The sequence below is a fragment of the Lipotes vexillifer genome, unplaced genomic scaffold, assembly GCF_000442215.2.
Source record: "Lipotes vexillifer unplaced genomic scaffold, Lipotes_vexillifer_v1.1 scaffold1115, whole genome shotgun sequence".
NCBI classification, from domain to species: domain Eukaryota; kingdom Metazoa; phylum Chordata; class Mammalia; order Artiodactyla; family Lipotidae; genus Lipotes; species Lipotes vexillifer.
In genome coordinates, this window is record NW_006792080.1 from 1,398,082 (window position 1) to 1,423,845 (window position 25,764).

Consider the following 25,764-nt stretch of genomic DNA (forward strand, 5'->3'; position numbering starts at 1 on the left):
ACCGCAGCATCCCCATTAATCACCAGGCGACGGCTGTGTCGAGCGGGCAGCCGGCGGGCGCCCATCGGCACATCTTATCGCGCCGGCCCAGCCGCCGTGCGCGTCGCCCATTGATCGCGCCGGCCGGGCCGGGGTCAGCGCGGGCCGGGCGCCTGACAGCGAATCCATCGCCGCAGACGCGCGCTGACGGCGGCCCGGGCAGCGCGGCCCGGCCATTAATCACTGCGCCTGCCGCGAGTGACGGCCAGGGCGACAGGACCAGCCGGCGACAGCCAGCCCCGCGGCCGCCCTCCCCGCGCCCCGGCACCCTGTCCCCGGGGCCTGCTATCCCCAGTAAATGGAGGAGGCAAGACGATGACTGGATGGGTGGACCCCGTTCTACCTCTCAGTGGGCCTGTTCCCAGACACCAAAGGGAGGGCTGGGCTGGGACAACGCGGGCAGCCACTCCTCCCCTCTGGTTGCCCAGCCCTGCCTGGGCCTCACTGGGGATGGGGGGCCAGGGGCCCAGGGAGGCCCAGCACATCATTCGTGGAAGTGGTGGACGCGGAGGCAAAAGCCCACGCCTCTGCCCGTTCTCTCCCCTCTGCTCCAGAGCCTGTAGGCCCTGAGCTGGGGCTTATCCTGCTGGGCCTAACAGAAGCGTCCAGCCACAGAGGACCTCCAGGCCTTTCCAGGGCCTGCTGTCTGGGATCGGGAAGGGCAGAGCCTAACGGCTTCTGGCTCCTGTTGGAGAAAGTGTGAGCTTTGCTTCTTCCAAGAGGGACAGGGATCGGGAACTCTTCTCTGAATCATAGTATCTCGAGTGCCTGATGCAGCCACACGTCACCCCACCAAGTCCGCACACAGATCTATGCGATATGACTGCCCCCATCTTACAAAGGAGGACACCAAAGCTCTAGGACCAGAGGGATCAAGGGCCAAACAATCCAAACCGCGCCCCTGCCCCCTGGACCCCTTTGCTCCCCTCTCCCAACTGCCGCCTCTGCCTGGAATCCCTCCAGGGCAGGGGCTGCTCAGGCTGGTCCAGATGCTGGGTTGGGTGCCCAGCATCTGCTGCTTTCCTGGCAGAGGCCCGCTGGGGTCTGAGACATGGAGGCCAACAGGGAGTGCCCCCCACCACTGTGCGGCTCCATTTTATTAGAAAAATGGTTGAGAAAGGTTCGCTAACCAGTAAGTCACCATCATCTGTTTAATCCTAAAAACCAAAATATTCTAAGAACCAACCTAGGGGGTGTAACCTAAGAGGTGTGGTGGTGGAAAGACACCAGGGCTGAGAAAATGAAGGAGAGGCCAAGGTGGCTCCCCAGCGACAGCCAGGGACCCATCTTTCAAGAGCCCCTCCTGGCCCGCTCGCATTCCTGGCCATTAGCACAGGAAAAGGGAGCTGGGATTCATGCAAACACTCCTCCTCAGCCACCCAATTGGCTTGCTGGGAGGCACCCAAGAGAGCCCAGGCCCAGAGCTTGGAAAAACAGCCACTTCCTACAACCAGCCCCCACCCCGCCTCACGTTAATATTACAATTCTTCACGACAGAGCTGAAATAGTGCAAAAAATGGGGCTGCTGTAATTGTTGGTAGCTTGTGTGTCAGCCTGATAAGATATAACAAATATTTTCCTCCCCACCAGGGTCTGTTTCCCCCTTGGTAATGGATGGAGAAACTTCTCATAGTCGGCGAGGGATCGGTCGTAAAAACTTCACCTGGAAGATTAATGTAATAATCACAGGCTTTGCTGGAAAAAATAGGAGGGATTAAAATAACCCAACCTTCCTACCTGTCCAGAACCATCTCCCTCACTGTGGAGCACAGATGAACAAGGAGGCCATCTCTCTGGGCACCACCAAGGCCAGGAGACCTGAGGAGCAGGACAGGGGGCCATGACCACACATGGCCGTCCTCCCCAGGACTGCTCTGGACGGCACGGCCCCTGTGCAGCTGGGAAGATCTCCGCCCAAGCTGGGCTGGAGGAGGAGGTCCAGCCAGGGCAGAGCCTGGTTCTGTCCTCTAGGGTATGACTTTCCTCACACCAGACCTGCCTGCCTCACCTGCCTGGCACAGAGGTCATGGCTCGAAGGCCCCTCCAACAACTTGGCACACTGAGGAAGGCAGGTTAGCCACAGGGGTTAGGAGCACAGACTCCAACCGACTGATTCATCCTTACTAGCTGGGCAAGTGACTTAACCAGTACCAATCCCGTGGGGCTACTGAGAGAATGCGGAAGGAAATGAACAGCATCACACAGGCCCTAGCACACAACGGGCTCTCGCTGCATCTTAGGTTATCACTCTTCCTTTGTTCCAATGTGGCTTAAGTTGGGAGACCAGAGACACGGGTGCAGCCTTGGAGGAGATGGGTAGCCAGGTCAGGCCTGAGCGCACAGCCCTGGCCTCAGGAAGCGTCCCACCACCCCTCCCTGTGCCTGGTTGCCTCACACACACCCCCAAGACCCCCACGCTGGGATCTCCCTCAGGGGCGGGGCCCACAGAAGATCCATTTTGGCAGCATGAGTTCGCTTGGGGCCTTCTCAGGGCCTGGCGGCCCTCCAAGGGCTGGATGGATCCCCAGGCCTCAGCCCTCCTGCCCGGCCTCCTGCACACGCTCAGGTGACTGTCACTACATGGGGAACAGCAGTGCTGGCCGACCTGCATTAAGGTGGTGATTAGATCAAGATGACCATCTTGTTTGGTCCCCTCTCCCACACACAGTAACAGCACGAAGACCCTGCCCGTGTGGCACTGCTGCTGGGTTGAGCCCTGCCTCAAATGAGCAGCACTGCGCTGGAGACAAGGACTGGGCCTGGCACACAGCACGCTGTGGCGTCTGCCGGGCGCTCCACTGCCCCTCTCTCCCAGTCGCAGTGAGGGGGGCCCGGCAGAGGGACACAGGAGCCAACTGACAGGGATCCCAACGGTCAAAGCTGGAACAATTTGAGCAACAAAATAAAGTCAAATTGGGTTATAACTCAAAGTATATAATAAATTTCCGTGAGTCCATCCTGATAGAAATGACTGCATAAATGAGCAAATGGGGAGAACAGGTGACCTCAGCCCTCCCGGAGGTGAAGCAAGCTCCCCTCCCCTCTGTGAGGGCTGTGCTTAGAGACGCCTTCCAAGAAGAACAGTGAGGAAAGGGGGATGGAGAAACCCAACAGCACAACCTCAGCCGGGTGATCAAGGTCAACACAACAGCCGTGAGCCTACCGGCGGCCGCACCTTTGACAGGATGTGATGGAAATGTCCCTTTCCCTGTGCTCTTCCTCCCAGTGACCCTCAATCCCCATTTAATTATGAGAAAAACATCAAACAAGCCCCACTGAGGGATACTGGACAGAGTACCTGACCAGCACTCCTCAAAACTGTCAAGGTCATCAAAGACAAGGAACGTCTGAGCAACTGTCACAGCCAGGAAACCGCAAGAGACATGACGACTGAATGTGACGCGGGCCCTGGACGGATCCTGGGACAGAGAGAGGACAGCAGATCACTGAGAAAACATGCACAAAGCACAAGGACATGTGCTGTGGGTTCATCGCACATGACAAACATGCCACGTGGCTGTAAGATGCTGACAGCAAGGGACCCCCGCGCCATCTTCACAGCAATTCTGTACATCTCCAGCTGCTCTAAAACACAAAGCTTACTATTTAAAAAATTAAAAGAAAAGTCAGACAGATACCATCAAAATAACCTATCAGGGTTTATTAGAAAACACACCAGATAAGGCAGCGTTTCTTCAAAGCAACCACGGGATGAGTCACGATAACTTAAAAAGAAACTCTTCCACACTAACTGACAGCGCTGCCACCCACCCGAGTGGGGAAAGCCCAACCTGGGGGCAAGCCTCCTACCCGCAGGCCAGAGCGGGAGCGGGCCTACCCGGAGTCTCCGCGCCGAAGACCGGGGCCGTCTCACTTCATGTACTTGTCCTGCTGGTCAGCCAGGATTTTGGCGGAGGACTTGGCGTCATAGAAGAGCTCACTGATCTCCTCGACGTGCTCCTTCTCAATGCCGTCCTTCCCGTTGATCTTGGCCAGCAGGTTGGCCGGGGTCAGCAGCTGCACTGCGTACCTAGAGCGGCCGGGGCCAAGGCAGGTGTGAAGCGGGGCCACAGATGGGAGCCCACTCCCCACCTCAGCAGGCACACTGAGGGAGCTGCAGAAGCTTGTGCCAGCTGCTGCAGACACCGCAGACGAGGGGAGAGTTGCCACTTTTCAGAGACCTGGACTCACAGCCTCACCAGGGACGGGCCAGAAGTCAGCGGCAGGACGTGTGAGCCCCACTCCCTGAACCCGCCACTGCCTAGAGGTCCTCCCCCCCAGCAGGAGGCCCTCCACTGCTGCGGGGAAGGGACCACAAACCTGGACGTCTACAGCGGCAAGCAGGCAATGCCAGGGTCCAGATCGGGACAGGGACCATGGCCGAGAAATGAACACACAGCCCCGTGAAAGCAAAGGCCCCAACCAAAGGCAAAAAGTCCAGGAGTTTCTGAAAGCACCACTCCACCCAAACACAACAGCCTGCATTCTGTTTCAACCTTAGGAGCGAGGAACTGACTCAAAGGGAAACGGCCAGGCCGAGCACTGTGAAGTCATGACTCGTAAGCAGTCAGGACACTGAGAAGGGTCACCCTCCAAGCAACTGGCTTCCGGCCGCTGGTGGGCCGTCAGGAGAGCCACCTCTGCCTGTGCTCCTCCCCGCCCAGCAGACGCTGCAGCACAGGGCCGGAGCGGAGGGGCTGCCTGCCCCGCACCCGGTCTCCGGTTCCGTCCGTCTCGTCCACGCAGGGGGCCGCCGGGCAGAGCACGCTCTCCACCAGCGGAGCCGTCTGCTACAGGACGGGGGGACTTAACCCGTCGCTCAGCTTTCTCAACACCACCGTCTAGCTGTGCTGCACCTGCCGCAGGATGAGACCCACCACCCCGGAAGAGCAGGCACGGTCCCGCGCCCTGGGAAGGCACTGGGGGGCGGGGTTCCAGGCACGGCCGGCTCACCTCAGAGTGGTCTTGGTACCGATCTCCCCCAGGTGGTTCAGCGCCTCCTCACTGATGTTGATTCCCTCTGTCTGGGCTCGGATTTTAATGATCTTTTGGAGGAGAAACACTGTGATCAACAGTGACCGACCTCAAGTGTTCCCGTCCCACCTCCTAACAGCACAGACGCCCCAAGCGGGGCCGGTGGGGCAGAGCCGACCCCGCGGGCGCTGCTGTCCTCGCACAAGTCGGGGGCACAGCCCCATGCCGACTGGAAGGCAGCTGGTACCCCGAGGTGTGCACCAGGGCGGCGCTGCCCCTGTGCCCACCCTGCCTGCCCCGGCTCCCTCAGTGGCAGCTAACCTCCCCAGCTTAGAGGGGCACCGCCACCTCTAAGCACTCAGGCAAGAAGAGACACTTCTTATTTGCTTGACAAATGCGATGGTTAAATAAATTTTAAAAGTTACTTTTAAACATTTACCAGCTCTCATAACATCACTGGGAGATATCTCATCTGTCAAGAAGAGGCTGACGCTTGTGCAGTTTGAGATCCTGGTAAAGTTGGAGGGGAAGCAGGCTGGCGTGGGGACACGGTAACACAAGTGGCACCAGGATCCTGCAGGCGCACCAGCACTGAGTGATAAGGGGCAGCGGGATAATGATGTTGTGTGTTGTGGAGCTGAGATAACTCGAGGACTTCGAACCTCATATAATACAGGAATTTTTCACTTTGGCAGCTTCGTAAACAAGTTATCAAGAAGCCCCTGTTTAAATTAAAGCCATAAAAACACACCCAGGATACAGGCGTGGAAGTGGGAAAGCCTGGGCCCCCAGCTAAAGCATCACAAGGGGAGAGGGACCAGAGGTTTAGGAGGTGGACACTTCAAATGGGCGTTCGGCTCTCAGGCAGAGACCCTGAGGGCAGGAGCTGCAGGGGTACGGAGGTTAGCGTCTGGTGACCCTGGTTAAGGGGACCCAGTGTGGCAGCCGCTGTCAATGGGAAAGGCCCGGCTCGGTAGGAACCAGGTCCCGCAGATGTCAGCAGTGAGCGGACGGGGGGCCGAGGTGGACGGGCCAGCACGTACCAGGCGAGGCAGCCCCGCTGCTGCAACCAGCACCGCCAGGGCTGAGGCCCGGGCGCTGGCAGGAAAGGCTCTCATTTTGTCAAGAGAGACTCGGAACTCAGATTTTTGTATGAAATGTCCTGACTGCTGAATGTTGTCAACTTATTTAAACATTTCACAAACACTGCACTGGCCACATCTGTTCAGCCAGGGGGCTGCCAGGTGTGACCTCAGTCAAAAGAATCTTAGTACGTGCGTGAGGCATCCACTGTCTGGGGTCCAAAGTGAAATGCAGCTGAGCAGAGATGTTACTCGACAGGCACAAGGACGGCTGGGAAAGGAGAGAGCAGAAGGCTCCAGCCACAGGACTCCCCTCCGGCCATGACCGTCAGAGCGGGGCAGCTCTGTGCTCCCAAATAGAAAGAGCTTCTCACCCACAGCTGGGATGGCCAAGGAGTCCCCTGGGGGCCTCTGGAAACTCTAGGGAGATGCAAACATTGGGTCCTGGAACCTGGTCTGGGGGAGAGCACCAGCCCGGAGCGTCTGGCCTTCGGCGAGCCACGGTGACACTGGAGGGCTGTCAGGGATGCTCTGCTCTCATTCTCTCTAGAGCAGGTCAGAGCAATCCCAGGAGCTCCTGTTTCAGACCGCTCGGGAACGGACAGTTCATAAATTAGATCTTTAATCATTTAATAACCTGCAGGGATAGTTTATGAGGGTGTCGGCACTGACGGCAGAGTACACAAGTTACATTTACTTTGCTTTTTAAAAAACTCACCCCGGGCTCCAGTAAAAATGCTGATGTTGTCCCCTGAACAGCACGAACAAAGCCGTGCCCGTCTGGCAGCTGGTCTCTCCTCTGCTAACCCAAGAGAAAGCCCGAGAAGAGACCCCCCTGGCCGAGCCTCCAGACTCTGGGGCACAGCGCACGTGCCAGGGAGCTAGGACCACGTGCTCTGGGTTTGTGAACAGCAGCCGTGACGTCCGTACCCCCCGCCCCCCGAGTTGCCGTCACTGTCTCCCTCGGTCCCCACGACAGCCTTGAGCCGAGGGAGCTCGTCTCCCGGTGAACAGAGGCCGCGAAGCACTGTGGGGTACAGGCTGGGGCTCCGGTCCAACAGTCCGGGTAGGGAAGGGGGCAGTTTCTCCCCTGCTTTGGCTTCTGCTCCTCAGCAGTGAAAGCCTTGGCTTCAACCTAGCATTCATCCAAGAGCAAGAGACCATCACCTGGTGACAAGGCCCCAGCCACGAAGTCATCTCCTAACTAACGCACCCAGCTGCTTCCGTGAACTAGAACCACATGGGTGTCCCGTCTGTGCTGGTTATGCAGGGAGATCTCTGCTCCACACACCACCAGCGCTCCTCGTGCTGGTCAACAAGAAATGCCAGCAGGGTCGGGCCAGACGGGCCGCAGGCAGGCAGGGGAGCTGCTGGCGAGTGTCCAGGAGCGGCCCTCTGAGCTCCAAAAGGAGAGGCTTGCTGACCAACTACCACAGGGACTCCACTCCCAGATGACATATCTCTCGCGGGGAGGAGGCTGCTGGCAAAGCGATCAAAAACACAGGCTTCAGGATCAAACAGCCTGGATTCCAGTTCTAAGTCCTGCCACCGCCTAGCCACTGACGAGCTGTATGAGCTTGGGCAGGTTAACCAGCCTAAGTCTCAGTGTCCTCCTCTTTAAAAATGCCAGTGAAAACAGTTCTCCCTACCTCGAGGTGACGGGGGATCAAATGGCCCAGCACAATGTCTAACAAAGACTGCCTGTGCTCTGGCAAGGAGAGGGTCCGGCAGAGCTCACCGAGATGTCAGTGCAGCCCTGGGCCACTCCACGGCCCCAGCTGTGGGCCACATGCTGACCCCACAGTGAGAGACCGATGCCTCAGCAAGACCGTCTGGGGCAAGGGTGGGCAGAGCAGATGGCTAGGCTCTGCAGGGCACAGCCTGGCTTTGCGTCCTGGACTCGCCACTCAGTGTCTCAGCCGTCAAAGAGGGGAAACGACTGCCTGGAAGCATCAGAAAGGGGACTGGGGCTTCCAAGGGTGCCGAGGCACTGTGGGGCACACGTGGGGTTGACGAGGCCAATCCCATGCATCCCGCCACCCCCCGCTCCCAAGCCTCAGCCAGACTCAGCTCATGCAGGGCTGAGCATACGCTATGTGGGGCACTGAGCTAAACGCTCCCCTGTGCACCGTCACACCTCTTCCTGTGAGCTCAGGTTTGTGTCCTCCATTCCACACGCCCTCTACACTTGTGATACTGTTTCACTACCATCTCCACGGCCTCGGCAGCAGCCCGGGCAGAGCCTCCGCTAGGACTTGGGTTCTGCGCCTGCCAGAGGTGCCTGTGCGGGTCCTGGCGGGCCAGCGCCCAAGCTAGAGCCTCTCACTACCTGATGTTCTGCTGCCTCTTTCCTAGAGCTGGTGGCCTCCCTAATGGCTGTCACCAAGGCAATTTTCTCACTGTCCCTTTCCTAAGTTTACAGGAAGGGATGGTGTAGAAGAGAGAAGAGCCAAGACCATAGGCAGCTGAGGTTTTGTGCCACTTCAGGCCACGTGCAGTTGGCTCACACGCCGTTCAGGCGGGGGGCCTTCTCGCTAGGCATCGGCGACACGGGGAGCTAACGAGGGGAGAAGGGGGCGGCGCTCACCTGCTTCATCTCCTGCGGGGTGTACAGCGTGGCCCGGATGATCATCACTCGGTCCAGAAGGTCAAGAGGGATGCCGTGGGGAGAGGCGATGTCCTCCGTGCCCCTGAAAGACCAGAAGTGCCACATCGCTCAGGCCCCTCTGAGACCAGAAACGGGACATTGGAAACAAGGCTGAGGCCCTCACGACGACAAAGCAGCTAGTTCTCACCCTGAGAGTCAGAGGCAGGACCACAGAGCACACAGACTACTAACTCAGGTGGTGTCAGAAACAATGTCCTTATTTTAGCAAGTATCAACACCACAGGAAATTTGGGGAGGAGAAAAAAAGCCACCTAAAATCACATTAAAAATATTCATGTAGGTATTTGCCAAATTTTCGTAAGTTACACTAAGTATGTAGATTTTTTTCTCTTTTGCTTTTGTCCACGTTGCTTCAGTCTTAATAGACCATCAAGTGTTTTACTTAACTCAAACTGTTGGGCATTTAGGTAGTTTCCAGCTGTTGCTATTATTATTCATGGTGTTTTGATAAATAATTGTATGCATACAGCCATGAACATTTCCTCAGCAACTCTCACAGAGCATGACACAACCGTGAATATCTCCTTAATCAAACGAATGAATGAAAGAACGAATATCCTAATTTACGCAGCTACATGAGAGATCTGATCCCATTGCACTGTAGCCAGTACTGAGTATTCTAATTCTTAAATAGTTTGCTGGGACTTCCTGGTGGTGCAGTGGTTAAGAATCTGCCTGCCAATGCAGGAGACACGGGTTCAATCCCTGGTCCGGGAAGATCCCATGTGCCACGCAGCAACTAAGCCCATGCACCACAACTACTGAGCTTGCACTCTAGAGCCTGAGAGCCACAATTACCGAGCCTACGTGCCACAACCACTGAAGCCCGCGTGCCTAGAGCCCGTGCTCCACAACAAAAGAAGCCACCGCAATGAGAAGCCCACGCACTGCAACGAAGAGTAAACCCCGCTCTCCACAACTAGAGAAAAGCCCGCACGCAGCAACGAACACCCAACGCAGCCAAAAATAAAAACAAACAAAATAATTTATTAAAAAAAAAAAATGTCTGCTGCTTAAAGGTATGGCAAAACAAAAGAGTATATAACACATCGTCTGAATTTGCATTTCCTTGATATCTAATGAGTCATTTGAATGCTTTCCCTGTTACGTCATTTTGCTCTGGGAACTGTCCCGTCGCGTCCTTTGCCTGTCGTTCTCTTGAATCCTTAGCCAGACCAGAGGGGAGCGGCCCAGGAGAAGAACCCCGCCAACCCACCGGGCCGCAGGGCGGCAGGCTCCTGATGCGATGAGGGCTGGGCCAGCCTGGCGGCACGCGGGCCTAGAAGCTCAGTGAGCTGAGCCGGACCTGCCGCCGCCTTCAGGAGCCCATCAGCACCGAGGCTGGCCTCCCCAGCGAGACCAGCCTGCAGTCTACGGTAGTCAAAGAACAAGGGCAGGTTATTTGCAGCTAACCTTCAGTAAGTTTCAAAAATAAGTAAACATTCTAGAAATATAACTTTAGTAAAAGAAAATCTATCTGTTGAAACTCTATTCGGTCAGCTGAACTGTAAGTGTATATTTATTATTGCAAGAATAAAATGTCCCGACACATGCTACAGCAGGATGAACCTTGAAAATGTTACGCTAAGTGAAAGAAGTCAGTCACAGAAGGGCAAATGCTGTATGACTCCACCCATAGGAAATACGCAGAAAAGGCACATTCACAGAAGCAGAGTACATCTGAGGTTACCAGGGGCTGCGGGAAGGGATATGGAACTTACTGGTTAATGGGGACAGAGTTTCTGTTTGAGGTGATGGGAAAGTTCTGGAGATGGATGGTGGTGATGGCTGTACAACATTGTGAAGGTAATTAGTGTCACTGAACCTTACACATAAAAATAATTAAAATGGCAAACTACGTTATATACATTTTACCACAATGCAAAAATTCAAAAAAAGAATAAAATGCTTCATCAGTAATTGTTAAATCTAATATTTAAAAATAATTAAGACCTTTCCAAACAAAAAGGAAAATAGTAGCAAATATAAAATATTAAGATACCATTAGAGAAAACAAATCTCTTCCATCAGCAAATATTTCTAAAACTAATAACGAAGAATTATTAAGATGGGGGCTTCCCTGGTGGCGCAGTGGTTGAGAGTCCGCCTGCCGATGCAGGGGACACAGGTTCGTGCCCCGGTCCGGGAAGATCCCACATGCCGCGGAGCGGCTGGGCCCGTGAGCCATAGCCGCTGAGCCTGCGCGTCCGGAGCCTGTGCTCCACAACGGGAGAGGCCACGACAGTGAGAGGCCCGCATACCGCAAAAAAAAAGAATTATTAAGATGAAATTCTATCATGATTCAAATTTTAGTATATTTGGTATATCTGTAATCTTCATATTAAACAAAATAACCTTTAAAAACTACATTTAATTTTTAGTTATTTACTTCTATTTAAGCCGTATGTCTCTCCTTGTTTTAGGTCCTATTTAGGAATTCTCTTGGGAAATATTTAAAAGACCTCAACTTGCCATCTTAAAATAGCCCCAACTCTCTAACACTCACAATAAATTAACTTCAATTCAGACATAATAAATATAAACAGTCTAAAGAAGAAAAGATTAGAGGAAAAACCACAGAAGAACAGAATTTATAAGAAAATGTTAAAAGTTTTTCTTATAGTTTTGAGTCCATAAAAGTAAAAATTTAAACAAAAAAACTCTGCTTAAAGACTGCTATGCATTTTTCAGGAATTAAAGACCAAAGACTTTGGAAATTTGTCCAAGCTATGAACCTTAGGTACACAGTTCCTTTCAGACAATATATTAGTGAAAAATAGTTTCTGGAACTCACATCCATCTGGACGGGGTTGGGGTCAAGTTTCCCAGGCCCCACTGGGCGAGGTGAGATCAAAGCCACCTTTCTATGCACTTTTTTTTTCCCTAGATGGGACGAGACTAAGAGAAGGACTCTGATCCTAAGAGATCTTGGTCTTGCCCTAAGCTGCCTGGCTCTTCTGGGCCTGAGAGAGAGGGGCGTCTATCAGCGGAGCTCCCTCGGTAGGGGGCGCCATCTGCCCAGGCTGAGCCCTTCCGCCAGCTGTCAGACTGAAGCCAGGCAGGCCTGACCAAAGCAAAGTCCAGAAAACTGACAGGGCCTGTGAGGCAGGGACACCAGGCTCACCAGGCCACGTGTCCAGTTTCCAGATGCTGCCCAGGTAGCCAGGCTCCAGCTGGCTGAACCTGGTACAAGCTGCCTGCCCTTTAAGATTACAGAAGACACCTGTGATGATGACAGGCGGTGGTCTTGTCAAGACAGCATCACAGGGATTCAAAGAGGGGATGCAAGATGCTGCCGCCACAGGCACTTGCATCGTGCACACAAATCCTCTTTCTGAGCGAGAGTGATCACCTGAGCGGGGGGCCTGCCCCACAGCCAGCAGCATGGCTTCTGTATAAGCTCAGTAGAGACAAAGCTCCTCCGAGGCAGGTCTAGATGAACCAGCAGTCCAGGCTCCCCACTAGCTTTGGCTCCAGCTCTGTGCTGAGACCCTCAGGGCCTTGGGGTCTCTTTCCAGATTCCTGCACCCCCCTGCTGCCAGAAGCACGTGGCCTCCGGGGCTCTGCTGCCCTCGCTACTGTGCTGCAGGCTTAAAGAGGGCTCTGTACCACCCCCTCATGCCCTAGCACTGCTGAGACCAGGCCCCAACACTCAAGGGAGTGCAGAAAACCAGTGAGCCAACTACTGGGCACACTGGTGCTTAGGCTCGAGAGCTGAAAAGAGGGCGAGTCCTCTGGGATCCCTTCCTGAAGGTGGACCTAAGGGGGTTGGGTGGGGGGAGGTGCCAGTGTGGCTCCAAGAATGTCTGGGCCAGAAAGAAATGACTGGTTTCACTGTCAGAGGCCTGGGTTCTCATCCTATCTTTATGACCAGGGGCACACCACGTTGTCATTCTGTTTTCCTCTCTGAAAAGTGAAGGCAAGACACACACCTCCTGGAGCTCAGAAGAGGTCGGAAGTTAACACAGGCCATGTCGCCAAGGGCTGGCCCATCTGACCTTACCTTTGCCCACTCCAGCTGGATGACCAAGACACACCCCAGTGGAACCCCAGTCACCACGAGGCCCTCATATGCAGAAACGGGGTGGCTGCCGCGCTGGTGACCGTGATGGAGTGAAGTCAAGCCACTCTGCTTCCCTCGAAATGAACACGACCACCCCTCACCCTCATCCTGACTCACGACGCTACGGGATGAAAGTGATCCTGGAGGAACAAATGAGCCCAGGCAGAAGGTGGAAAAGCCTCATGGTACCTGATGACACAGTTGCCTCGGTTGGACGCAAAGATGACAATGGGGGCGATGGAAGACTCCAGCGCCCGGTGCAGGTAGGTGAAGCACTCGATGTCCAGCATGTGGACCTCATCAACAAACAGCACGCCCGGAACCAGCTCTGCCACGCCCTGGTCGATGTACTTGTTCACCACCTTGTTAATCTCCCCTCGGAGTTTATCTAGGAGTCGGCAAGGATGGACACGCAGGGTCAATGCCAGGTGCGGAGGCTGCCGCCTTTCTCTTCTGTTCCGCCGGAACCCAATCCAAGCCTAAGTTCAGGGCCGGCTTTGACTGCTAGCTCTGTGACCCCACAAGCAGGCGAGAGCCCCACTCCAGGCTTCAGTTTCATCTGAAACTTCACCTAAAAGTCACAAGATTGGCTGCCTCCCCTGAAGTTGTGTTTTGTTAAATTTGTAAATGGCTTTTACCACATTCTGCATGTCTGTCACACTCCCCACCAGGCCTTATTACTCACACCCCCAACCCAGGAAGAAGGGAGCTTTCATATGCAAATTTCCCTGTGCCGCACTCGGTGAATGCCCCTTTCTCTTGGCCCTGTGTGACAGCGCTTGGTTAATTAACTTTCAATCAAGTGCTTGGAGGAAGGAATAGGGTGCATGCAGAATCCTCTCCGGAGGGAAACCTGTGAGGAATGACAGGTTCTGAGGAAAGGCACCATCTCAGAGCTCTAAGAGGGACAGAGCCTCTCAAAAGCTGAATAACCGTCCAAGGTCACAGTTCTCGTTGTCCAAACCAGCACCTGTACTAACAGCAGGAGGGAGCAGCCCACAAACCAGCACCTTCCACCACAGCCATGAAGCGGGATGGTCAAAGCTGTGTTAAGATAAGGACGCTGCTCTAGGCGACTCTAATAGAAAGGGCTCAGATCATGCCACTGGCTGAAACTTTAAAGAAAACAGAGCTTTAATGTTTAACATTTTCAGGTGACAAAGCTATAGGTGGTAATTAGAAAAAAGAGGGGCCTACCAGTTAGCAAGGGGAGCAGGTAAACTACAGGCCCACAAGGGGCAGCCACACTCCCGCCTCGCCTGGGGACTCCATGCGCTGCAGAAGCAACGTGACCCGTGACAGCCTCCATCGGTGGGATGAGCGCGAGGACACCGAGGACAGCCACACACTGTCAGCGGGGAGGAGTGCGCCTCCCGACGCACTCGCCAGGCTGGGGACCGGGTCCGTCAGACCGCAGGCCCCCAGCTCTGCTTCTTCTCTCACCTGTGATCTCCGTCTTCTTTGGCTTCATGAGCTGGCCCATCATGGACAGGATGTCTTGTCCCCCCTGCAGAGGAGAAGACTCAGGAATCAGTCCTGCTTCCTAAGGCAGCTGCAAATGCCTCACCGCCACCCCCCAACCCCAGTGCCCCTCGTCAATTGCCCCACATCAGCTCGCCAACTCGACAGGGGTCCTGAGATGTGGAGACCCTGGCCACCTGCACTGGAAGCTTGAGGAGCTTCTCAACACAGAGGAGTTTTTCAGAGGTTCCCCCGAGCGGCCAGAATTAAACAAAATGCCTTTGTGGGAAAAACAAGCTCCGTGGGCCCCCCCGCTCCCCGAGCCCGGCCGCGCCTCCTCCTGGTCCCGGACAGCTTCACCCAACAGGACTGCCGACCCTTCCCTGGGCACCCAGCTCTTCTGGACTCAATTCGAGCCCACCTGTCAGGAACCACAGTCTGTTTCCTGGGAAGCCCCTCCGGGGGCGTCTGACCCCAACACTGTCCTGCTGCTCCAGCCCCCGGGGACCGACGCATGGACTCGTGTCCCCCACCTCCTCTCACTAGGTCCGGCTACCAGACTTGCTCGGAGCCCAGGGCCCGTCCCTGCAGCTGGCTGACCCCGCGCAGGCTCACCAGCTGCTGCACCCACCTGCGAGCCCCTCACAGTGCAGGTAGCAAGCAGTCAACATTTCGTGATCGCCTGCTGTTTCCAGGCCCTGGGACACAGGCGCTCCCTGAATGTTCAACAGTGAAAGGGAGCTAATGTTTCCCGGATACTTTCCGGGCCAGGTAGTATCATGCCCTTTTCACAGAGGAGTAAACTCAAAATCAGAGAGCCCTAAATCACAAAAACCTGAAGACCCGAAGTGACTGTCGGCCGAGCCCACAGTGTTGGAGCCACACAAGCCCGGACTCCACTTTGGTGAGACTCGTCAGGCGAGTGGCTCCCAGCAGGCTGGTTTCACAAACTGGGGGGAGAGTCTTCAGCAATCTCTCTGCCAAGGCTCCAAGGGACAACACCCATGGATCAAACTTCAGGTTAGAAAGCCTATTCCCTTGCTAGTGAAGAGGTGGCCTCTTTCAGGACGAAGAGGAAACCAAAGCCAAAGACCTCCATCAGGGAAGAGTCGGGTTCTCTGAACTGCACACTTCCCAGAGACGGCATAAAACCATCCTGTGCTCTCCCCACATTTTATTAGTCAGGACACAAGCATCCATCTTCTACTTGTATAAGGAGCAGGGACAGTTCCAGCTCAAAGCTATAAAACTGGGGATTCTGCTAAGCAGGGGGAAGATACAGCTTTCTCAGGCTCCCTAAAATCCTGCAAAGGGCTCAAAGAACACTCCTGCCCTCTGCCATTCACACCCAGAGCAGCCCAGGCCCGAGCCCAGTGCTGGAGAGAAGCCAGGGAGAAGCTGGCCAGCTCGGGGTGGTGGTGGGGGGGGGAGGCAGAGCCTGGGCTGCGAGAAGGAACAATACGCAGGAAACCATCTGTGACTAGAGCATTTGAATTGCAACAAAGGAGCCCCTCTTAGCTGTTGTCCACGTTAATTGCTGAACATTACAGACAGAAAAGGACTGCCTGCCCTAAGAAGCAACAGCAAGAATGACAGTTCATCCCGGAGCCTCCAGCACACAAAAGGCTCCCGCGCCAGCAGGGTGGCCAGCAGGGCCAGCTTCCCGGCGGTAGCTGGGGGCAGTACCTGGGGCCGTGCGTTGGCCACGTCCAAGTCATGCAGGGTCACGTCCTGGATGATTTCCTTCTTCTTGTGCACGTCCCCCTTGGGCAAGGGGACATACTCTTCAGCTTCAAGGTCGAATTCGGTGGCGTAGGTATCACACCTGCCCTGCCTCTGCAGAGAGAGCGAAACCTGAGTGCCTGGCGAGCTCCACTGCCAAGTCCCCAAGCGGCACAGGGTGAGATAAAAGTCTCAGGTCCCACTGCGGCCTGACAGCCGCCTTGACAAACTGCAAACATGGCCTCTGCTTCCCTGCTGCCAAGAGAAGGAGCTATCTGCCCATCGCTGGGTTCCAAAACCCGGCTGAAAACACCCGATACTCTCTCCCAGAATCTTCCCCCTCTTTCTCTTAACTGTATGCAATTCCCGATAAAGGGCAAATCCAGTAGATTAACTGGAGACGGAGGGGCTGTTCAGACTCTTTTGTAGGTGGGTGATTTATTGTATGATATGAAGTATTATGCTCATCCATTAAACAGTGAGGAACTCTGTACAGGACACTAGAAATCAGATATAAAAAGAATGCCAACTAATGCAGCATTCCTTTCCACATGCATATATCTTGGGAAGAAAATACCAAAGAGATAAAAGGAAGATTAAATACCCTGCACATTTCAATTTGAAAATGACTACAGTTGTTTCATTTCCTCACCATTCTCCCCCTCTAAACAGGTTTTAGTATTTTTCTAACAGACTGTCTGTTTTAATCACGAGAAGGTTAAAGAATGCAGATAAAGGGAAAGCAAACTTGACTAAACATAAAAGGGCAACTGCTGACCTTCCATCAGCATCGCAGCAGACACAGTGCCCCTTCCCACACACCCTGGACCCCCTGAAGAAAGAAAGCCACTTCCCGGCCACCTGGGTCTCCTCGTGGCATTACCTTCACGGCCCCACTGTTGGCTTCGATGTAAATCACATCTCCAGCTTCTACTCGCTCTTTCTGCAAACTTTCAAAAATGCTGGGGTCCAGCTGAAAAAAACAAACAAACAGTGAACCAGAGAACTATAATCCACGTTGTATTTATTTCTGATACACTGTAAGGTAGTTTCCTCTATGACAGCTAAGGTAGCTAATGAGCACGGAGGGAGAGAGGGAGAGAGTGGGGGAGGGAGAGAGGGAGAGAGGGAGGGAGTGTGTGTGTGTGTGTGTGTGTGTGTGTGTGTGAGAGAGACAGGCTTTGGGGTTTGAGTGTCCCAAAGAGAAGACAGGAGAGGGGCACAAAGGGAGACCTAAGCTCCTCCTTCCTTTTACTCCAGAGGCTGCAAACTGGCAAATATGGCTCTGACCGCTTCCAGGTGGGGCCCATACTGTCCATGGGAGCAGAGACCCTAACACCCCCTTTTGAGATTGCTTTCCCTGCTTCAATCCTTTGCCCTCCCCACGCCGGGCAGGGGTGGAAGTTTCTGCACTGGAAGCACCGACAGAACCTGCTTACTCTCCATGGCTGCCCTTCTGCGGGCCTATGGTTTTAGACAAGGCTCTCTGAGCTTCCGTTTCCTCATCTATAAAACAGCACCCAGCTGTGATCACATCATAGATGTGTAAAATTCAAAGAAAACATAAAAGCAGGATCTCTCCCAAGCCAGTTGATTCAAATTGCAGTCTTGGGCCCACCTGTTTACATCTCCAGAAAAGGAAAGTAGCACATTTTGGGAACTGTTGCCTTCCTCCGGATCATCCAGATTCAGGCCCCCTTAGGTGATCAATATTCTGGGACAGCATCTTTTGTACAGAGTCAGTATTTAGAAATGTTTCCCAGTTAAATTTCAAGGGGAGCTACTACTCTCAACTCTCAAACAAAATTAAAGAGTAAAACCTTACCAGGACTCAGAAGAAAAAGCAAAAGACATAAAAGAACACATACTGTATGATTCTATGTATATGAGATGTTCAGAAAGTAGATTAGGCATGAGGTTTCTTTTTGCGGTAATGAAAATGTTCTAAAATTGGATTGTGATGATAGCTGTACAACTCTGTAAACCGATTAAAATTCCTTGAGCTGTACACTTAAAATGGGTGAATTTTACTAAAAGTGAGACCTCAATGAAGTTGTTACAAAGAGCAACCACAGAGGGAACCCAGGGCTCTATCTCCCTGGTGGGATGGGCCCGACGGCTCCTGGACCACTGCCATGAGCATGAAGATGGGGGTGGCAGGCCCCTCCCGCAGGGCTGGGATGAGGGAGGCTCTCCATAAAGATGGCGGTACTTCCTCCTTCACACTTAAATATTCACCGAGTATTTGAACTCCGTCTATCCAAACAGCTTGTACATATGCTCAAAGTGGCTGGAAGTACTCATTTTGGAAGCAAAACATTCACCCTTTTGTTATTTTCTTAAAGAAACTGTGCAAAACAGCTTTATGGGTAGCTAAAATTTAAACTGCATATCTTATTTTATATATCCTATATTGGATAGTACACCTGTTTTTTTTTTTTTTTTGCCTCCAGCATTTTTATATCAGTTAATTTCCCAAATGAAGTGACTGAAGATGTAATTACTGGAAAGGTGGTAGACCCTACTAAGAAATCTAATTACTACAGAATGGGAGAGATGAAGGGGGAGGGGTTTAAGAGAGGTATTTGCAGAGGCAAGCTCCTGAGATGGAAACGCTGTTAGGATAAAGAAAAATGGTCCTTTGAAGAAGTGACACTTTTATGATCTCCATAAAGCAGTGATCAAGAAACCAGCTTACAGAATCAAAGAACAATAAAATCACAGAGGAGAGCAAAGATGGGGAAATTATATGGTCAATCTACCACAGTTTACAGATAGGGAGGCCCAGAGAGCTCAACTGACTTCTAAAGGTCACACAGCAAGTTGGAGGGCAGGCAGCATAGTGGTTAGGACTCAGAGAGTCTGCCCTGCCACTAACTAGCTGTGAGATCCGAGGATGACTGCTTAACCTCCTCACGAGCCTCAGTTCTTTTATCTGTAAAATGAGGGAAATTACACACGTGCGCACACACACACACACACACACACACACACACACACACAGATTTGTCGATGCACTTGGCCCAGGGCCTGGCACATACAATAAGTGAGAGCTGTGAAGAAAAGGTTATGTATTGTTATTAATAAGGCAAAGTCACAATCAGGCTGTCCCATCTCACAACAACATCAACAGCTACCACTTCTTAGGTAACTGGGTGCCACCCCCAAAGCTACACCTTTTATCCTCACAATAACTCTGTGAGATAGGCAATTATTATTCCTATGTAACCGATAAAGAAACTATCGCTCAGAGATGAAGTCACTGCAGAAGGCCACACTGCAGTGAGCGGCAGAGACTCCAAACCCACGCTCCCCGCCAGGCGTCCCTGCTGCCCGCCTCCTCCAGACTTACAGGACAGGAGCAGGAGACTCACCCAGGGCCTTCCCCACTGCCACCGCCACACTGTCTCCGGGACCCTGGCCTGAGCAGAACCGACCACTGAAGCCACCTCGGGTTAACAGGGCCCAACACACAGAAGGGACTGCAGCTGGGACTCTGTGTTGGGCCACTGGGGAGTCCACTGTCATCACTCTTCAACTCTTACCACATCCCTTAGCACTGCTTTTCCTGTGAGCACGAGCACTGGAACTGAACAGCCAATGCCCAGGCCTGTGACACACGGTCACTGTGTGGGACACAGAATGGCAGCACACAGCCCAGGTCCTAACATACACAGCTCCCTCAGCAGCAAGAAGAAAAGAAGAGGGCTTCCCTGGTGGCGCAGTGGTTAAGAATCCGCCTGCCAGTGCAGGGGACACGGGTTCGAGCCCTGGGCCGGGAAGATCCCACATGCCACGGGAACAGCTACACCCGTGCGCCACAACTACTGGGCCTGCGTGCTACAGCCCATGAGCCACAACTACTGAAGCCCATGCTCCGCAGCAAGAGAAGTCACCGCAATGAGAAGCCCATGCACCTCAACAAAGAGTAGTCCCTGCTCTTTGCAACTAGAGAAAGCCCGCGCGCAGCAACAAAGACCCAATGGAACCAAAAATAAATAAACGAATAAATAAATAAAAAGAAGAGAAGAAGAGCCACGTCTTTACTGAGTCCTCCGTGTGCCAGCCCTGCCCCACACGTGACTCCGTGGGCCCTGTGCACAGACAGGTCACGCCGCGCGGGGCGATGCTGGGGCAGAGCGACGATCCACGAGCAGGCACTCACTTTCAGCTGCTTGGTCCCCTTGGCTGTCTTGAGCCCTATGATCACGTGGCTGATGGTCTTGCCGTAGCCCCCCATGGGGTTCTCCGTCTCACATGGGGTGAGCTCCGTGACCTCGCCTTCGTATACCTCCTTGGTCTCCTTTATCCGCAGCCCTGGAAGAGACAGACGGCAGATGAACGAGCCCTGGTGAGAAGCGCGACTCCCTCTCATTCTTTTAACAGCCATTTTAGCCATAAAACCTCCACGTCATAAGAACCAACAAGTCAGCCTCGCCCGTACGTAACCCTGGGTGGGGAAGCACTGCCCACACACACGTAGTGGAGGAGCTGCTCGGAACGCAGAGAACTGCTCTATTTCACCTTCTCAAGGGACCTTCCAGGTTCAGATCTAGAACTAGACACACAGGCCATCGTTCCTCAAAATTGTTTCAGACAACTGCTACCCCTCCAAGGGGGTGGAATTTAGCTTAAGCCTCTAATCCTGTCTCTGAACCCAAACCATCCTACTCCGCTGGAGCAGCAACTACATGGGCCTTTGTTTCCTGCATTTTTGACTCTTGAAGGAAATTTTTAAAGCCAGTGGAGTAACTCACCACACCCCTTCTGACACCATCAGGCCTGAGCAAGGCATAGGATACTAATGAGAGGTCCGTGCTGAGAGCAAGGGACAGCCACCCCGCCAGGCATCTGGGCCCCCCGCTGCTCCTCACTGCACACCCCAAGGAGGAATACCCAGCTGTCATTCACGATTTGTAGCGGGTGGTTCTACAACTCTTTGCAATTCATCTCCAAAGCAAACCGCCCCCAATAATGAAGGATTTACAGTTCTTAGATTAGAACACTGTAAATGCAGGCAAACTTCTCTCTCCTGTTCTAAACATCACCCACATTAGCTGTTCAATAAACGTGTGTTGTCAAATTAATTTTTAGAAGATGGCCTCAGTGCCCTCAAGTACAATGTTTTGGCTGCTGGAAGCATCCTTCCCTCCCTTTGGCCTCACAGACTTCCAGGTAGAGACTTGCCGGCTCTACAAAGCTGCCCTGACACAACCCTTCCTTCTTCCTCACCCTGCGTCTCCCCCTGCCAGGACCTGCAGCGCCCAGCGGCCCCCGCGAGACTCAACACCGGGGCTGAAGGCTCCGCCCCACAGGCACACGTGAATGGACGGGCCAAATAAGTCACTTAGGAGGGAGCCACGGGATGCTACAGCCCCTGCACCGCGGCACCCCCATACTCAGCACGAAAACCCAGGCCTTGTCTGGATCAGACGTTTTTTCCCCTCAAAGTCGATACACGCATGTCTCTGCCTGCTGGCCCGGGGGACAAGAAGAGTAGCTAGAGGGGGTATAAGGAGCTTCTGGAGTTCTAGTAAGGTCTGTTTCTTGATCCGGGTGCTGGTTGCATGAGTGTGTTGACTTTATGAAAGCTCATCGAGCTACACAGTTACGATTTATGCTCCTTTCTGTATGTATGCACGTTATGCTTCAATAACATTTACAGTAACTTGAGAAAAAAAGGAAACTGGGTTTTTCTAACAAAGCAATGATAATCATTAGTAACTGAAGTTTTTCTTAAAATAGGAAGACAAATGCACATCACCACCCCAGCTTCTCTGAAAACACACATAGCACATACACACTCCTGCACAGACTCTAATTCCCAAAGTCCAGGTCAAGAGACACAAATGGCTTCCTCTGAAACCACAGCCACGCCACAGGTAAGTTAACAGCTATTAAATCTATTTTCAGAGGATTCTAACAACTTCAACAAGAAAGCCATTCTAACTCACTGTGCCTGCCATGAGTTCCAAGGTGAGGAGGGAAGCATCCTTGGGTCAGATCAGGTGAAGATGGGCTGCAGAAGGCACCCCTGAACTTAGGGAAAGCTGGCAGACCACACCACCAACAACAAGCTAAGAACCAAGGCTGCAGCAGCTCTTCGCCCTAAGAAGCAGCCCCCCACCCGGTCCAGAGGGCTGGGGCCGGGAGACAGCAGGAGGGCCGTCAGCCCCGAAGCAGCCGTGGGAAGACTCTCTCCGCGTCGCAGATGCAGCCCTCAGCACCGGCGGGGAGGCGGGGAGCCTACCCCTCTTCAGGGTGGACCCAGGACTGGCGTCCGAGTCTCCAGGACCCGCTTCCTCCGACCCCACCGCAGGGCCTTTCTCATGAAACGCACCCTGTCCTTTCGCTTCCAGTTAGCACGTGCCCACAGTGCTCACCACCCGCTTTCTGCCAGCCCTTGAGTGCGACCCCAGTCTCTATCTAGTTTGTATTTTGCCCAAAGGTAAAAGTAGAAACATGAGGGAAACACAGATTTAAAAGATAGAAGACACTTCCCAACCAATCTATTATGTAGACCTTTATTTGTATCCTGATTTCCATAATAATACTATAAAAGAAACATATTATGATACTTACAGGACAACCTGAAATGTGAAGATTAACTAGATATGTGATGATATTAAAGAATTTACTGTTAACTTTTTCTAGGTATGAAAATGGTACTTTTTAAGGCCGTCTTTTTCAGAGAGACATAACTGAAATATTTATAGATATGAAAGCAGCTCTGCAATCAGATGGGACCATGGGGGAGGTCATCGTACCACTTGACCACTTCTTGGGTACTTGATATTTTCCAAAATAAAAATTTTAACAATGGAAAAAGAAAAAACAACAAAATACTACTCTACAACCTCCAGAATCACTAAAACTAAAAAGACTGACGATATCAAAAGTTAGTAAGGATGCAGAACAAAAGGAAAGCTTACTCTGCTGGTGGGAGTGTAAGTTGGTTTAGAAACAACATGGTATTTACTGTCTCCTAAAGTTGACTACATGAATACCTGTGACCCTGCAATTCAACTCCAAGGTATACACGCAAGAGGCCTGAGTGCACATGTGCACCAAGGGACACGGTCACACAGCATCATTCTTAGTTGCCAAACACTGGGAAAACTCCCATGTCTACCTGCAGTGGGAGAGGTAACTGCGCTGTGGTGTATTCACACAACAGAATATCATGGAGCGATGAGAAACGATTATGGCTACCCGCAGCCATAGGGCTGAATCTCAAAAATGGAAGGATAGATGTAACCATACAGATGCTCTGGGGTATTGGCAATAATCTCTTTCTTGACTGGGTGCTAGTTTCATGGGTTGTCAATTTATAATAATCCACTGAGGTATACACTGATGTTCCGTGCACTCTTCTGTATTTGTGCACCAAACTACCAAGTCACTTTAAAAAGAAATACCTAAGTAAATAATACCAGTGGGCCCGGGCAAAAGAGGACCACTGCTGGCTTAAGTTGAGGGAGCACGGCTCCGAACCTCTGCTGGACCCACTCACAGTTCTCACCCTGCACACTCACCTGACAGCTCCTACGATTCCTCCCTCCTCGACTGCACTCAGACCATTTGCCTCCGAATCTCAAGGGTTGGGACCCTGTCATCTTCATGAGTTTAAAGCTCCCCCAGATGATTCCAATGTACAGCCCCAGCTGAGAGACACTCATCTAAAGAATGAGTGAAGAACTCTGTTCTGCTCATGACGTGGAGCTGTACGCTACTCTGCGGGTGGGAAGCCCCGTAATGGTTTGGGTGTCCTCACCACCAAGCCACCTCTGTCCTAATAGGGAAATATCCCAGTGGCACAGAGAAACACTGACCATGGTTCAGACACTCTCAGTCACTTCCCACCTTCAAACCTGGTCATTATCCTATCACTGGGTTGTCTGCCTTCTTTCCCCAGAAACCCAGTCAGGGCAAAGACTCTCAGATATTAAAGTTAAGGGAAAGTTTTACTCCACCTTCCTTTAATCTGATCACCTACAAATGGAAGTCTTGGAATAGTCCCAAAAGAGAGGCTGCATTTCATTTCTACCTTACCTAATGCTTAGTTCCTGAACATCAAGACAAAAATTTTCCAAACAACATGAATTGTGACAACAGAAGACTGTGACAAAACTGGAAATTTCTGTACTTTTAAAATTAACTTTGATTTTTTTTTAAATCAAAACTTTTATATCCCACATAGATAAATTCCTTCAAATGGAATGCTTCCCTCTATTTACTGGTAGACGACTGTAACATGAAATTCCTTGAGTAGGGGAAGAAAGGCATTCCCGTCTCTCACTAGCCCCCATATTTGTTTAGAAGTTGCTCTGTGCTGACAAGCAGGCAGGGGTTGTGGGTGACGGACAATGAAACCGGCTGTTAGCCAGGAAGAGGGTCAGGCTGGCGCTATCTCCGGCAATGACATCGTGAACGACACAGGTTTCATCTGCTGGCTCAGGTTTCTAAATCCCTGACAGGGACCTTCATCACGTCAAGGAAACAGCACAGACTCCTTGCTTTTCATTTCTGGTCAGCTTACCACTTCCTCCCCACCCCCTCTGCCACTTCACAGGAATTCAAAGGCAGAGGAAGATGGGCACGGTTCCTTTTTGAAGATAGTCAATGGCCTGTCTTTTTATTCTGTGTCAACATCAAGAAATTTCTCTTCACCTTGCTGCCATCAAAAGAACTGCATTGTCTCGTCCCCTCACGAATGGCAAATCACAAAACAGAATCCCAAGAGGTTTATCTCTGTTTTTACAAATTTTAAAGCATTTAAGTTAACTTTAAACAACCCAAACATATGCATTCATGTAAAGGTGAGTTTTGTCATCTTTTATCAATGTCAGAAAAAAAAACCATATATATATTTTTTTAATATATATATATGTGTGTTTTCTTTAATTTTTGGCTGCGTTGGGTCTTCGCTGCTGCGTGCAGGCTTTCTCTAGTTGCAGTGAGCGGGGGCCGCCCTTCATCGCGGTGCGTGAGCCTCCCACTGCAGTGGCCTCTCTTGCTGCGGAGCATTGGCTCCAGGCATGCGGGCTTCAGTAGTTGTGGCATGTGGGCTCAGTAGTTGTGGTTCGCAGGCTCCAGAGCACAGGCTCAGTAGCTGTGGTGCACGGGCTTAGTTGCTCCACGGCATGTGGGATCTTCCCGGACCAGGGCTCGAACCCGTGTCCCCTGCACCGGCAGGCGGAGTCTTAACCACTGTGCCACCAGGGAAGTCCAGAAAAATATCTTTTTTAATAAATAAAAATACATTTAAAATGTACTCAGATATTTAAACTAATTGTAACATCTTACTTTTTATCTCATTACTTAATGAGTTAAATAAAATCTGTCACATGTTCATTAAGTTTTCGAGAAGTACTCAGAAAGATTTTAAACTAGGAAGGGGGTCCCGTGAGCCATTTCCACCGTTATTCCAGATACAACACAACGAGCTGAACCTCACAAAGATAAGGCTGGTAAAGAAGCTAGACACAGCACCTAAAGTAGGTTCCGTTCAGATAAAGTTTATAAAAGGGGCAAAACTAAGCCACACTGCCTAGGACACACACACCGGTGTACAGGGTTATGACTGCCACAGAAGCCACTGCCACAGCACTCTTGCGCTCTGTGGGGGACGTGTAGGAGAGGTGCGGGGCTACGACCTGGGAGAGCACGAGCCACGTCTGTGGTGCCGCCTGTGCTCTGTCCCTTGAGCTGAATGGGGACTGTATGAGCGTCTACTTCATCACTGTGAAACTACA

General features: G+C 52.3%; 1 protein-coding gene across 2 annotated transcripts in view; it reads right to left on the reverse strand.

Moving 5' to 3' along the window:
* Positions 1 to 3,685: 3,685 nt before the first annotated feature.
* Positions 3,686 to 25,764, reverse strand: part of RUVBL1 (RuvB like AAA ATPase 1) — a 39,663-nt gene continuing 17,584 nt past the window's right edge. Inside the window, exons 5-12 of one of the 2 annotated variants that reach the window (XM_007465270.1) lie at positions 20,175 to 20,326; positions 16,893 to 16,982; positions 15,974 to 16,123; positions 14,270 to 14,333; positions 13,016 to 13,214; positions 8,683 to 8,785; positions 4,993 to 5,084; positions 3,686 to 4,069 (exon numbers count right to left, since the gene is read on the reverse strand). In XM_007465270.1, coding sequence (XP_007465332.1) covers positions 3,910 to 4,069; positions 4,993 to 5,084; positions 8,683 to 8,785; positions 13,016 to 13,214; positions 14,270 to 14,333; positions 15,974 to 16,123; positions 16,893 to 16,982; positions 20,175 to 20,326 — 1,010 coding nt within the window. In that variant the 3' untranslated portion in view covers positions 3,686 to 3,909. The remainder of the gene's footprint in view (positions 4,070 to 4,992; positions 5,085 to 8,682; positions 8,786 to 13,015; positions 13,215 to 14,269; positions 14,334 to 15,973; positions 16,124 to 16,892; positions 16,983 to 20,174; positions 20,327 to 25,764) is intronic. The other variant, XM_007465271.1, reaches the window with a different exon arrangement.